The sequence below is a fragment of the Pelodiscus sinensis genome, chromosome 7 (genome assembly GCF_049634645.1).
Source record: "Pelodiscus sinensis isolate JC-2024 chromosome 7, ASM4963464v1, whole genome shotgun sequence".
NCBI classification, from domain to species: Eukaryota; Metazoa; Chordata; order Testudines; family Trionychidae; genus Pelodiscus; species Pelodiscus sinensis.
The window spans coordinates 27,891,064-27,904,117 of record NC_134717.1 but is presented as its reverse complement, the minus strand read 5'-3'; the positions used below and the strand labels follow the sequence as shown (position 1 = coordinate 27,904,117).

The 13,054-nt window shown below is 37.7% G+C and overlaps 1 protein-coding gene across 35 annotated transcripts in view; it reads left to right on the top strand.

Annotated features, from left to right (window-relative positions):
* NEB (nebulin) overlaps window positions 1-13,054 on the top strand; it is a 194,429-nt gene that overhangs the window by 107,783 nt on the left and 73,592 nt on the right. For all 35 annotated transcript variants that reach the window (XM_075933364.1, XM_075933387.1, XM_075933388.1 and 32 more), the window contains 11 exons: window positions 903-1,007; window positions 1,849-1,956; window positions 2,589-2,900; window positions 3,796-3,999; window positions 4,176-4,280; window positions 5,600-5,707; window positions 6,907-7,218; window positions 9,352-9,555; window positions 9,976-10,080; window positions 10,682-10,786; window positions 10,884-11,195. In XM_075933364.1, coding sequence (XP_075789479.1) covers window positions 903-1,007; window positions 1,849-1,956; window positions 2,589-2,900; window positions 3,796-3,999; window positions 4,176-4,280; window positions 5,600-5,707; window positions 6,907-7,218; window positions 9,352-9,555; window positions 9,976-10,080; window positions 10,682-10,786; window positions 10,884-11,195 — 1,980 coding nt within the window. The remainder of the gene's footprint in view (window positions 1-902; window positions 1,008-1,848; window positions 1,957-2,588; window positions 2,901-3,795; window positions 4,000-4,175; window positions 4,281-5,599; window positions 5,708-6,906; window positions 7,219-9,351; window positions 9,556-9,975; window positions 10,081-10,681; window positions 10,787-10,883; window positions 11,196-13,054) is intronic.

Here is a 13,054-nt window from a genome sequence, read left to right as displayed (position 1 = left end):
AATCCAGTACATAATCCATATAGTTTTAAATGGAATACCTAGTCTTGTCCTTCACAGTACAGCTATGCCAAAGAATGGATGAATCCACTTCTGAATCTACAGGTTGGACCTCCCTGGTCTGGCATCTTTGGGTCTTGACTGGTCCCAGATGAGGGATTTTGCTGGACCAAGAGAGGTCATTTCTGTCCCCCCCTGCCACCATCCTCCCAACACTGGCCCAGCCCTCTGGCCTCTTGGTCGGCTCTCCATCTTCTGCTGGCCCCATTGTCTTGCCAGTCTGCTAGCCAGCTGCTACCACTTCGGCTCCAGGCCCCATCAGGCAACTAAGCAGCCACAGCTTTGGTCCCTCCTGGGCAGCTGGGTCTGTGGGCCCCACTGGGCAGCCACATGTCTGGGCCCCACTGGGAAGCCACACGTTGCAGCTCTGGGCCCTGTCAGGCAGCCATGCATTGTGGCTCTGGGCCCCTCTGGCAGCTGGGAGGCCATGTGCCCTGCCAGGAAGCCTCTTGCTGGGTCCCCTAGCCCCACTGTCATGTGCTAGGTTGCCCCCACTATCAGCTTGCTACAGGTGGCCTGCTGCCCTGTCAGCCCCACAGGGCTCCCTGCTGCTGGCCCTGCACCAGGATTCTCTGGTCCTGCAACATCCGTGCTGAACCACAGATGTTCCTGGACCAGAGAGCCCTGGTTTAGAGAGCTTTAGCCTGTAGTTAGACCTCATATGATTGTTGAGTTTCCGTCAGAATGAGCCCAGATCCATTTACATTGCAACAGTAGGCGTTTTGCCATTGAATTCACTGGGAGCTGGACTAGTTGTCCAAGATGAGAACAGATATATATCAGAAATGGTAAAGATAAGTTTTTCAACATTGTACTAAATAACTCGGTGATTGTGTTATCTTCAGGCTTTATATCGGGAGGTTTGGGATAAAGAGAAGACTCAGTTTACCCTTCCTTCTGATACCCCTGAGATGTTGCAGTCCAGAATCAATGCTGTGAATGTCAGTAAGGTAAGATATTAAAGTAAACATTATAAATGTTTTTATGCATCTGACGAAGTGGGTCTTTGCCCACGAAAGCTTATGCTCCTACACTTCAGTTAGTCTATAAGGTGCCACAGGACTCCTCGTCGCTATTATAAATGTGTTTATCCAAAATTACACATTATCAAGAAATAATGTCCATTCAGTCATAACTGAAGCCAGAGTCTGTTATGTATATTCTAATATAATCCTCTACTATATTCAAAGCTCAGCTATAAAGCATATAAATAGCTAATGTAAATATCTAAATGTGTACTGCTCCATTACAAAGCATATAAATAGCTAAAGTACATATCTAAATTCCAAGTAAATAAACTTGTGAGAGATTGTGATGTTGATGAATGAACTTGGACCATTGTACCCAAGTTACCACATATTATCTGAATCAGAACTTTTGGAGAGAAGGTAGCTTCCTACTGTGCAAAAGAGAAACATCATGGATTAAAGAACTCTGATCAGTTTTGGGCTTAATCTGTAAGCCTCAGTCACAATGGACAGTTTGGACAGTTTCTTTTCACGTAGGGCCAGGTATATCTTAGTAAATGTATTTTAGCACAAGTAACCCTCTGATAACCATAACTTATGCTCCCTCTCAGACAGCTGTGAAAGTGATCCACATAGAGGAACAGATTGGATTTTAAAGGGGATGTTTTAAATGTAAAAACTACTGTGATTATCATAATGTATACACTTTACATTTTATATTTTATTATAAAAAAATTGATGAAAATGTATATTGATTACCATCTATGATAAATACGTGCACTATTTCTCTGTGTGCATGTTAACATATTCACTTCATCCACAGAAAATGTATCAACTAAGCTGGGAAGAAGCCAAGGAAAAAGGTTATGACTTAAGAGCTGATGCCATTGAAATAAAACATGCCAAGGCTTCAAGAGACATTGCTAGTGAGGTACAGTCTCACCTTTGTTTGTTTGTTTGTTTATTGTGAACGTTCAAAAATGTTTTAAAACTACGCATAATTTTTAACAATGGATAGTACATTTTATATTTATAATCTTAATTGCTTCTTGTAACAGTTTTTAAAATATCAAATCATAGCAATTTCACTCTAAGTATAGTTAAAAGATCATAAGCTACCAGTGATTATGTAATAGACAGCGTTGACTGGATTATTTTGGAAATAGTTCAGGTACCTAAATATTTCTGCTGGCTCAGGCAAAGTGCTGAAATGCATCAGAAGTTTTGGGTGCTTCATCAACCCTTTGAAACTTTTGGGCCAAAAAAAGGATGGAAAATATGTTTAATATGTGCTTCTTTCCATAAAACACAAGTAGGGCTAGCTGGTAGCAAGTAGGGCTAATCCAACTTCTCCTGAAAGATTCCTGTGGGTACAGGAACCGGTTTTTAATTAGGTGCCTTGTAAAGAAACAACCCTTTTAGTTTACTTACATTTTAACAACTGAAAAAAAACATAGATGCTTTAAACAGTAGTTAAAGAAACATTTGTACATATTTAGATAGCCAATGAAAATGCTCATTTGTTTTTTTTTTATTTCTGTTTTTTTACACACGCATGATTAGTACAAATACAAAACAGGTTACCGCCAGCAATTAGGCCACTATGTGGGATTCCAAAGCCTTCAGGATGATCCCAAGTTGGTGTGGTCCATTCATGCAGCCAAGATCCAAAGTGACAGGGAGTACAAGAAATATTTTGAAAAATCAAAGACCAAATTCAGTAGCCCAGTGGACATGTTGGGAATTGTGCAGGCCAAGAAATGTCAGACCTTGGTCAGTGATGTTGATTACCGCAATTACCTGCATCAGTGGACATGTCTGCCAGACCAGAACGATGTGATCCAAGCCAAGAAGGCCTATGAATTACAGAGTGATGTGAGTATATCAAGATATAGTGCACAATAATTTCCAAGAATTGTGTTTTGTCTAGAAAGAGAATACCAAAACTCACACTGGATTTTAGCCTTTAAAGGTAGAAATATATGATGAATGATTTAGCAGGCATTTAGCTTAGGAATAAATATTGGCTTGCATTTGAAAAAAATGTTTCCCCTTCTTCTGTTTGACATTTTCTGGAAATTTCTGGTTCACTGGAATGCTTTTTAACTTTTGCAAACCAGGGTTTGCCAGAGGCATTTATTTAGGACAAGGAGCCATGAAACAAAGGTGCCACATAAAAAGCATCACAGAACATTATGTGCTGGTTTTCAAACCAAAACAATAATTTTTGTTTACAGTTCCCTATAGAGTAGCCGAAATAAAATATGGTGATACAATTAATTTAGTATAAATTAAGAGAGTAAAATACAATTTATTTTTCTACTTGTCTGACTTTCTCTCATATAATTATACAAAAGAAATTATTTATTTTGGGCAAGAATGTGACTTGTCCTATCCTCTGTTTCTCAGTGAGGATGGTCTCCATCACTAGACACAGCATGGTAGAGGGAGGGAGGAAGGGAGTGATCAGCCTGCTTTTTTAATTTAATGGGCAGATTATGTGCAGGCAGGAACTAACATTGGGTGGTGAGAGTTTAAATTCCATTCTTCCCCCCAAATCACTGGCCAAAGCACATATGTTAATTGATACAGGTAGCAGATTAGATCTTCCCTAAAGTAAGGAGGGGATCAAAGAGGAAATTGTGATCATAAGAGTTACAGCTGTGTGTTTGATCTGTCCCTCGTGCAGTGCAGTGCACTACCTTGCTATGCATTGACAATAAACTCCCATGCTTGCCAGATATAACTAATAGAACAATTTTGTGTGTAGAACATGTACAAGTCAGACCTGGAATGGCTGCGTGGTGCTGGTTGGTTGACAGAAGGTTCAGTGGATGTGACAAGAGTGAAGAAAGCCCAGGAGCTCCTGAATGACAGATTATACCGCCGGCGGCCAGATGAATTGAAATTTACGAGCATAGTTGACCTCCCAGCAGTTGTCTTGGCTAAAGCCAATGCTCTGCAGATCAGTGAAGTAAGGTGGCCTTTATATTAACATTACTTTCTATATTCATACTGATATTTTTGTGGATCATTCAGTTGCATTAAAATTTCATCAAATGAGAACAGTAACACATATTCTAGCTTATATACCACGAGATAAATTAATTTGAAAATAATCAAATAATGCTATCTTTATTTTCTCATTAGCCTCTCTATCATAAAATCTGGGATAAAGAGAAGACACAGTTCACCTTACCTGCTGACACTCCTATTATGATGCAGTCCAAAGTCAATGCTCTGAATATCAGCAATGTAAGATATTTAAATAAAAAAAATACATAGTGTTATTTAAATAAACATTTTGGTATACAGACATAATTTTAAGCCTGCTCCATTTTACAGCTCTTATTATTAACTTCCTGGTTCTCACATACACAAAGGTATATTCATTTTATTATTTTGTATTTTAGAATGTACATGAAGAATTATTATTTGTTGAAGTGTTTTATGTGCTTAATTATCACAATTTTCATGAAGCACAATGGGCAAGATTCATTAATCTGGAGTCATTCAATAACGTGTTTTATCCGTTCTTACCTTTTTTTTGAAACCAATGGAGGTTCACCAACTTACTCCAGCAGGGATTCTGGCCCATGGTCTAAAAGTTGTTCTTGTTTGTCTGGTTTAATACACAATGAGTAGATAACAAAAATGAAACAGTGGCCATACAGTTTAGCACTTTGGTCTTGTGTACACTGTACTCCTTATGACGATTTACTGGTTTGAACAAGGAATTTTGGGCTTTCCCAGAGTGAGGGGGAAAAAAACAATAATGGCATTCTTTGACTTGGTAGAAAATGTTCTGTCATTGGACGAGTGAGAGACCACTTCAAGCTTTTGTTTCCATCTTACATACCAATTAGGTATTTTGGACACTTAACATTATTCTTACACAGTTTTTATTTTCAACTCTTGATTTGTTTCTTTTAAAATGGCAATATGACTAATTGTTTCAGAGCTATTTTAGATCTTTTAATACTGATTGCATTGATTTATAAGATCATATTAAATATTATGTTTTCAGTGGAAGTGCCAAAGGTTATGGGCCTATTACAGAAATGGGTAGGTGACGTTCTGTGACCTGCAATGTGCAGCAGGTCAGACTATATAATCATGAAGGTCCCTTCTGGTTTTAAAGTCTGTGAGTCTATATATACACAACAAAACTTTTAATGAGGTTATTGAGCAGAGACTCCTCTGTGGGTCTAATGCTAAGCATAATCTAAAGAACACTAAAGAAAATGAGAATCTTTCATAACTTCACTAGGCTGCTGATATGCAGATCTATGGCTACTTTCCTGTAATATAATATGGCGTGGGATATTCTTCTGCCCACAAAGAGTCTCACTGTAGTCAGATGGGCACAGGACTCTGTATATCAGACCCTCGGTTTGGGACCTGTATAATCAATCATGACGTGTTTAGTAATGATTAGTTAAGGGGATAGGAATAATTTTTGTAACCCACAAAACTGAACAGACCAAATGAAAACATTCATGCTGCAAATCTCAGGGAAATGTGTTTTATGAGAGAAATGAAATCTAAAGTTGAATGTTTGGTTTTGATTACAGAAACATTATCAGCAAGCCTGGGAAGATGCCAAGATGAAAGACTATGACATAAGAGCCGATACCATTTCCATCAAACATGCCAAGGCTTCCAGAGACATTGCTAGTGAGGTACAGTCTCTGTTTCTTCTGTTTTATTTCTATGAAAGGCAAAGTTCGTTCATCCCTATATCAAACACAGTACACAATTGTGTTGCCAGCTAAGCTCAATACAAAGCGCTTATGTATTTTTTTATGAACAGCATGCTCTTAGGTATTTTTGCATTATTTTAAATCTTGACCCTCTTTTTCTAGTTGAAATTAAAGTTTGCTACAGTAAACTATTAATGATAACAGAACATTGTATTTTGTAGTTCTTATATCAAAGTAGTCTCAGTAGATAATTATTTTGCAATACCCAGTAAACTTTTATTCTTCAAACATTTACACTAATTAAAGGGAATTCTGAAATATTTTCCTTTTATCATGGTTTGAAACTGTTAAGGTAACGGATAAATATCATTTTCCAGGGTCATTGCTGATTTTGGGAATCAGCTTTTGGGGGCCCAACACAAGACTACTGTATTCTTAAATGGGTTTGAATATCAGAAGCACTCATAAGAACATAAGAATGGTCGTACTGGGTCAGACCAAAGGTCCATCTAGCTTAGTAGCCTGTCTGCCGACAGTGGCCAGCACCAGGTGCCCCAGAGAGGGTGGACCGAAGACAATGATCAGCGATTTGTCTCCTGCCATCCTTCTCCAGCCTCTGACAAACAGAGGCCAGGGACACCACTTCTATCCCCTGGCTAATAGTTTTTTATGGACCTAACCTCCATGAAATTATCTAGCTTCTCTTTAAACTCTGTTATAGTCCTAGCCTTCACAGCCTCCTCTGGCAAGGAGTTCCACAGGTTGACTACACGCTGTGTGAAGAAGAACTTTCTTTTATTAGTTCTAAACCTGCTACCCATTAATTTCATTTGGTGTCCTCTAGTTCTTCTATTATGGGAACTAATAAATAACTTTTCTTTATCTGCCCTCTCCATACCACTCATGATTTTGTATACCTCTATCATATCCCCCCTCAGTCTCCTCTTTTCTGAACTGAAAAGTCCCAGTCGCTTTAACCTCTCTTCATATGGGACCCATTCCAAACCCCTAATCATTTTAGTTGCCCTTTTCTGATCCCTTTCCAAGGCCAAAATATATGATGGAATACCCTTTATGGGTTCCCAGGTCTGGCGCTCATAATCAGTAATTACTTTAGAACATGTAGACTGACAATTCATAGCACTTTTTGCTAATGTTCTTTTTTCTATATTTTGTAGTACAAATACAAGGAAACCCACGAGAAGCAGAAAGGCCACTATATCGGATGCCGAACTGCAAAGGAAGATCCCAAATTGGCGTGGGCTGCACATGTAATGAAGATGCAGAATGACAGAGAGTACAGGAAGGCTTATCACAGTTCAAAGGCCAGAATCACTATTCCAGTTGATATGGTGTCTGTCCAAGCAGCCAAAGAAGGCCAGTTAATAGCAAGTGATGTTGATTACCGTCAGTATTTGCATCAGTGGACATGTCTGCCAGACCAGAATGATGTGATCCAGGCCAGGAAGGCCTATGATCTGCAAAGTGATGTAAGTAGGCGTGTATATACAATCGTGGGGGGGTGGGGAGGGAGGGTGGAGGAGGGAGCAAACCAGATTGTAAAGCTTCTTAGACATGTTAAGAGACATGATAATAACCAGGGAGGATTTGTCTACCTCAAGACTTTCTGTAGTACATCTTTCCTTCCCCACCTCTTCAGTGGTAGTCAGTTTTCCCCCAAATGTAGGTTCTAGCTTATTTGTGGCCACTTTTAATGTACTTGAACAGTTGCCTTGGTAACTGTTGTGCTTTATATGCACTAGCAAATTTCTACTGAGTTTGTGCTTATATGTGGGAAAGCAGTAGGAAGACTGACAAGTATTTGTGTATGATATGCTTTATTTGAAACATTTCCTTTAGTGTCTCAGCAATTTATAGACGATCAATCATTTTTCATAATAGAGGGCTCATGATGTTTCTGCAGCATCTATTAGCAGTACAGTTTATCTATTTCTGTTTTCACAATATCCATGAAATAAATTTTTAAGAGAGCAGTGATAGTGTGCAAAAAATTAGGACTCATTGTTTCTGGGTTCCAGATTGATTCTGCTATGTGATACAGTCCACAAATCAGTTGACCTCTCTTTGCTTGCATTTGCCATCGGTAAAATGGGAGAAATAATGTGACATTTATGAGCATAGGGGATACAGTGGAAACTTTCAGTGTACATGCAGGTAGCTGCACCAGAGGGACTATCTTACCTCAAGTGAGGCTTAAATTTCAAATCAGCATATTCTGGAATCTGGATCAATATATCTTATGCCTGCTTCTAGCCACTCTTCAAACAATTTTAAGGGTGATGCTGCCTTGCACCAGGCCTTCTCTTATGTAAATATCATCAGTTTTATTCCTTGTTACCCAGTTGCGTGTTGCAAGATGGGCAGGTAGTTTTTATGGATGAGCTGGTAAATTATCATCTTGATTGTTCAAAGGTCAGTTGCAAACAAATTGAGTTGGACTATTTGAGTGTCTTTTTCTTTCAGTAACCACCTCCATAGGTGTTACATTGTGATAGCTTTCCCTCTACGTAAACTCATCAACCATACTGCATATGATCACTTGATAAAGGCATGACAAAAATGCTCTTCTCAGAGTCTTTCTGCCTACCATTCTAGCTACATGCATTCCTGAGGTGCAAACCCCACAAATTCTGATCCTTGCATTGATAGATATTATACTGAAAAGGGTCAATAAAAATCAATGATTTTAAAAAAAAATATTTTTTGATAAAATTGATTTTTTAAAATGTTGCTGTTTTAAATTATAGTGGAGTTCTGTTTAATGCCAAAACATTTAAATAAATAATAAATATGCTGAATTCGTGAAATTTTATAAAAAACTTGCTTTATAAATATAGTATAAGATGTCATGTATCAAATTAAGGACTTGAATCATTTGGGGGAACCAGACACATCTGAAAAATTTCCTGTGCTGACCTGAAGTAATGAATTTAATTTACTCTTTCGAATAAATCATTTTGTAGTGAACGTTAAATATGTTTTGATAAGAAAAGGTTATTTATCTGACATTTAAGGTTGTTTTATTGAATAAAAATAAGGCTTATATGCTGTTTTATGGATTTAATTAAATTTCAGTTACCATTCTAATGTAGTTTGACACAAATCACGAGCAAAAAGTTAATTATCTAGTAATGAGTCAATATATCATTCACCATTTTCTAATATACTAAAATAGTATGTTACAATTTATAAGTATCTGAAATATTAAGATATAATTGCTTAAATAAATGTTTATAGTTATAGTGTACCCTTCAGAGGTTGCAAAAGGATGTTTCAATCTCTTCTTAATTGTAAATCAGCATGTTTGAATGATTTATCAGTTAATGAGAATACACCTTTATTTAGAAAATAACTGAAAGACAAATGGAAAAATTGATCAAAATCAATTATTTAGATTGAGATTTTCCTATTGGTGATTTAAATCACCCAATCTACTCTGTCAAAAGTACAAATTAACTTTATAAAAGTCAATAAAAGGGGGTTTAGTCTCCAGCTCTAGTGTGTTTAGTATTTTCCTTCCATCTACATTATTTAGTAAGGATTAAAGTAATGAAGGTGTTTCTATGGATAGTTATGTTCCTCTCTGTCCTTATCCGATACAGGCCTTGTATAAATCTGACCTGGAATGGCTGCGTGGCATTGGCTGGATGCCAAATGACTCCGTGGACGTGAAGAGAGTGAAGAATGCCCAAGACATTCTGAGTGAAAAGATGTACCGCACACCCGTAGAAAGCTTGAAATACACTAATATTGTTGATACTCCAGATGTTCTCCTTGCTAAGACCAATGCTGCACAAATCAGCCTTGTATGTTACTTCATGCTTATTATATAAAACTATTTCAGTGCAATATATAATTAAAGAAAATTTCACTGCTAAAATCTTTAACTTAAACTGTAAAATAACTAGAAACAGGACTATGTATCACTTTAAAGACTGACAAGATGGTTTATTAGGTGATGAGCTTTTGTGGGCCAGAAACCATCACCTAATAAACCATCTTGTTAGTCTTTAAAGTGCTACATAGTCCTGGTTTTTGTTTCAGCTAGACTAGACTAACACGGCTATATTTCTATTACTGTAAAATAACTAGTGTATCTTGGAAACATTCCAAAAGTTTAGACTTTCAGTGTTGATAAATCTGGGTGGACTTTTGGCCCAGGGTACTGTGAAGTTATACAAAAGGACTAGCATATTTATTTATTTAACCATTTTTTATTTTCACAGCCCAAATACAGAGAAGCTTGGGATAAGGACAAGACTACGATCCATGTGATGCCAGATACACCTGAAATCAACCTTGCCAAAGCTAATGCTATTCATGTTAGCAATGTAAGTATATGTACAGGATTTCTTAGGTTTCTAAACGTTATTATCTATATCTTCTGAATTTTAAGATTCTGTAGTATTTTGAAAATACATGATTGAGCCATGTGGATTCCCACTGAAATCAGTGAAAGAGTCAAAGGTTCAATCCTCATGTGATGTTTTGAACATCGCCCCTCTATGAATATAATTTTTAAAGTATTTAGTCTTTTGGAAATATTTAAGTAACAACCATTAAAAGTGCTACTGATGATGATTTCCTGGTATTGCTTGAATATTGGCAATCTAGTGCAGTATTGAAGTCACACATTTTATTCATGTAAGAAAATTGCTAGCACTTACAAACTTTTCTTAAATCTTTACAAAACTGATTGCAGCACCTTAGACTATCTATACCTTCAGAGTGCTGAAAGTACTGTGTTGTATTGGCAGTAAAGGAACAGGTGACTTCATTTACTTCAGAGCTATGCTGAACAATACACAAGAATGACTGATAGTGAAGTTTTTTAATGCGGCTACTTTAAATGCACAATTGTTGTAGCATGTTTCGCTGATTGCACATGTCAATGTACTAGAAACATGATGGGCCAATTCTCTGACTTCACAGAAACTTTATAAAGAAGCTTGGGATGAAGTGAAGATGAGCTGTGATTTGAGAGCAGATGCCATCCCAATTAAGGTAGCCAAAGCCTCAAGAGAAATTGCCAGTGATGTAAGTATGGAAAGAAGGCAATTCTAGTTTTTCACATCCATTTCTAAAGCCTCTGAAATGTTAGTAATTTACATGGTGGTCTTTGCTTTATATCCAGTATAAATATAAATTAGAACATGAGAAGCAGAAAGGACACTATGTTGGGACTCCGAGTGCGAGAGAAGATAACAAAATACTATGGGCCCTGCATGCAGCCAAGCTTCATAGTGACTTAGAATACAAGAAGCACTTTCAGACGTGGAAGACAAAGTTTAGTAGTCCAGTGGACATGCTTCCCATTGTGGCTGCCAAAAAATGTCAGACTTTGGTCAGTGATATTGATTATCGTAATTACTTGCATCGTTGGACGTGTTTGCCTGATCAGAATGATGTGATACAGGCCAAGAAAGCCTATCAACTGCAGAGTGATGTGAGTTTACAAATATTCATATTTTATCTTCTATAATATTGTCTTCTCTACTGAATTCAGTTGGAGTTAGACTGGACTTTTTATTAATAGGTGTTAAGTTTTAAGCCATCATTGTTACTTCTTTAGCACTATAAGTATTATAGTTCTCTGCCAAACAAACTAAAAGAAAAGTGTCAGCTCACAGGGCCAGGGCCCAACAGGGTTGTATTGTAGATTTGCTTCAAGACAAAGTTGATTAGGGATAGTTGCTTTTATTAATCTCACTACATCACTACTATTACAGGCTTAATACTGCCAAGATGGTTACACAGCTATTTCAAAGTAACACGTCAATAAGCATAGGCAGAGCAATGCATAAAAATGAGCAACAGGCATTTGGAAATGCTTACGCCCCTTCAGTCTGTGTGGAGTCCCGTTCCTGTCACCTTGCACCAGGCCTCAGTGGAAGTGCCTCCAGCTGGGGGAATCCAGAGCACCCTCCAAGATCTAGGTCCCTGGTGAGACTCACTAGACATGGGACTCCTTACACTAGTTATACTACAGCTGTTTACCAAGTGTGTACATACTGGCCCAATGCCTCTCTCAATGTTCCCACAGGGCTGAGAACTGAGGTCATGTTATTTATCCCATACTCGGCTCTCTGCTAGCAAACATAGGGAGTTACAGCTGATGAAGGCAGTCTGATAAAGAACATCTGGTATTTTCACCAGCAGGGCTCATGGCTGGCCTAGAAGAATACAAATTTGACCCCTTCAGGCTTTTTGTGTGACAACAAGGTCCATAAAAGATCTTGCATTCAAACTAAGGCAAGCAAGGTACATGAGATAAACCTTAGGTCACAGGTGCTATAATTCTGTAAATATAAATGCATTAATTTTTAAATGAAAGGACAAGGTAATATATATTATTAGACCAAATTCTGTTTGTGAGTGAGACAAACTTTTCGAGCCACTTTTCCAATATCTTGGGACCATTATTGCTACAACTATGCTAGATACAATAATTAAGCAATAAGAAATAAAAATTAGGTAATTGCTGAGCAATAATATGTATCAAGTTGTTTTATATTGTATAAATGCAAAGGCAGAAAGGCTATAAATTGAACTGTATAAAGTAAAACAATACAATTAATCTTATGCATGTATTGATCAGAACATATATTGTTATGGTGTCATGGACAGCCAGTAAGAAAGCACCAATTGCACCTAGACATTTAAAGCCATTTAATAACAAACTGTATTGATCTCCTATGAATTACATTTTTACAATAAAAACATGTTTTGGCAACAGATGATCAAAATTTAGCTTAGATTTTCTCTGGTTTGAATGATAAAAGACAGAGCATTCTTAAAGAACACTACATATAAGTAGTTAGTGAAATTGATTGAGACTTTGTGTAACTTAATTACTTACCAGACTTACTATCAAGTTTAAGATCTGGCAAACTTAGGGTATGTCTACACTGCAAAGTTAATCCGAAATAACAGCTGTTATTTCGAATTAACTTTAATAGCATCTAAACATGCAAACAGCTATTTTTAAATTAATTCAAAATAGCAGAGTGTTTAATTCAAATTTGGTAAACCTCATTCTATGAGGAGTAACACCAAATTCAAAATAGGGGGCCTCCAGCCCTTCCCAGGGAGCTCTGGTGGTGCCCAGGAAAACTTACTCTCCTCTCCCCCAGCCCCAGAGTCATTAAAGGGGTAGACCCTGGCCACAGTGCCTGTGCCAGCTCCAAGACTGCCAGCCCAGAGCCAGCAGTGGCCACCGGAGCCCCTGAGCCAATGGCCCCAAAACATGAGCCAGCAAACAACTGGGAGCCAGCCCTCCACCGCTCCCCAGGAGCAGTCTGCCAG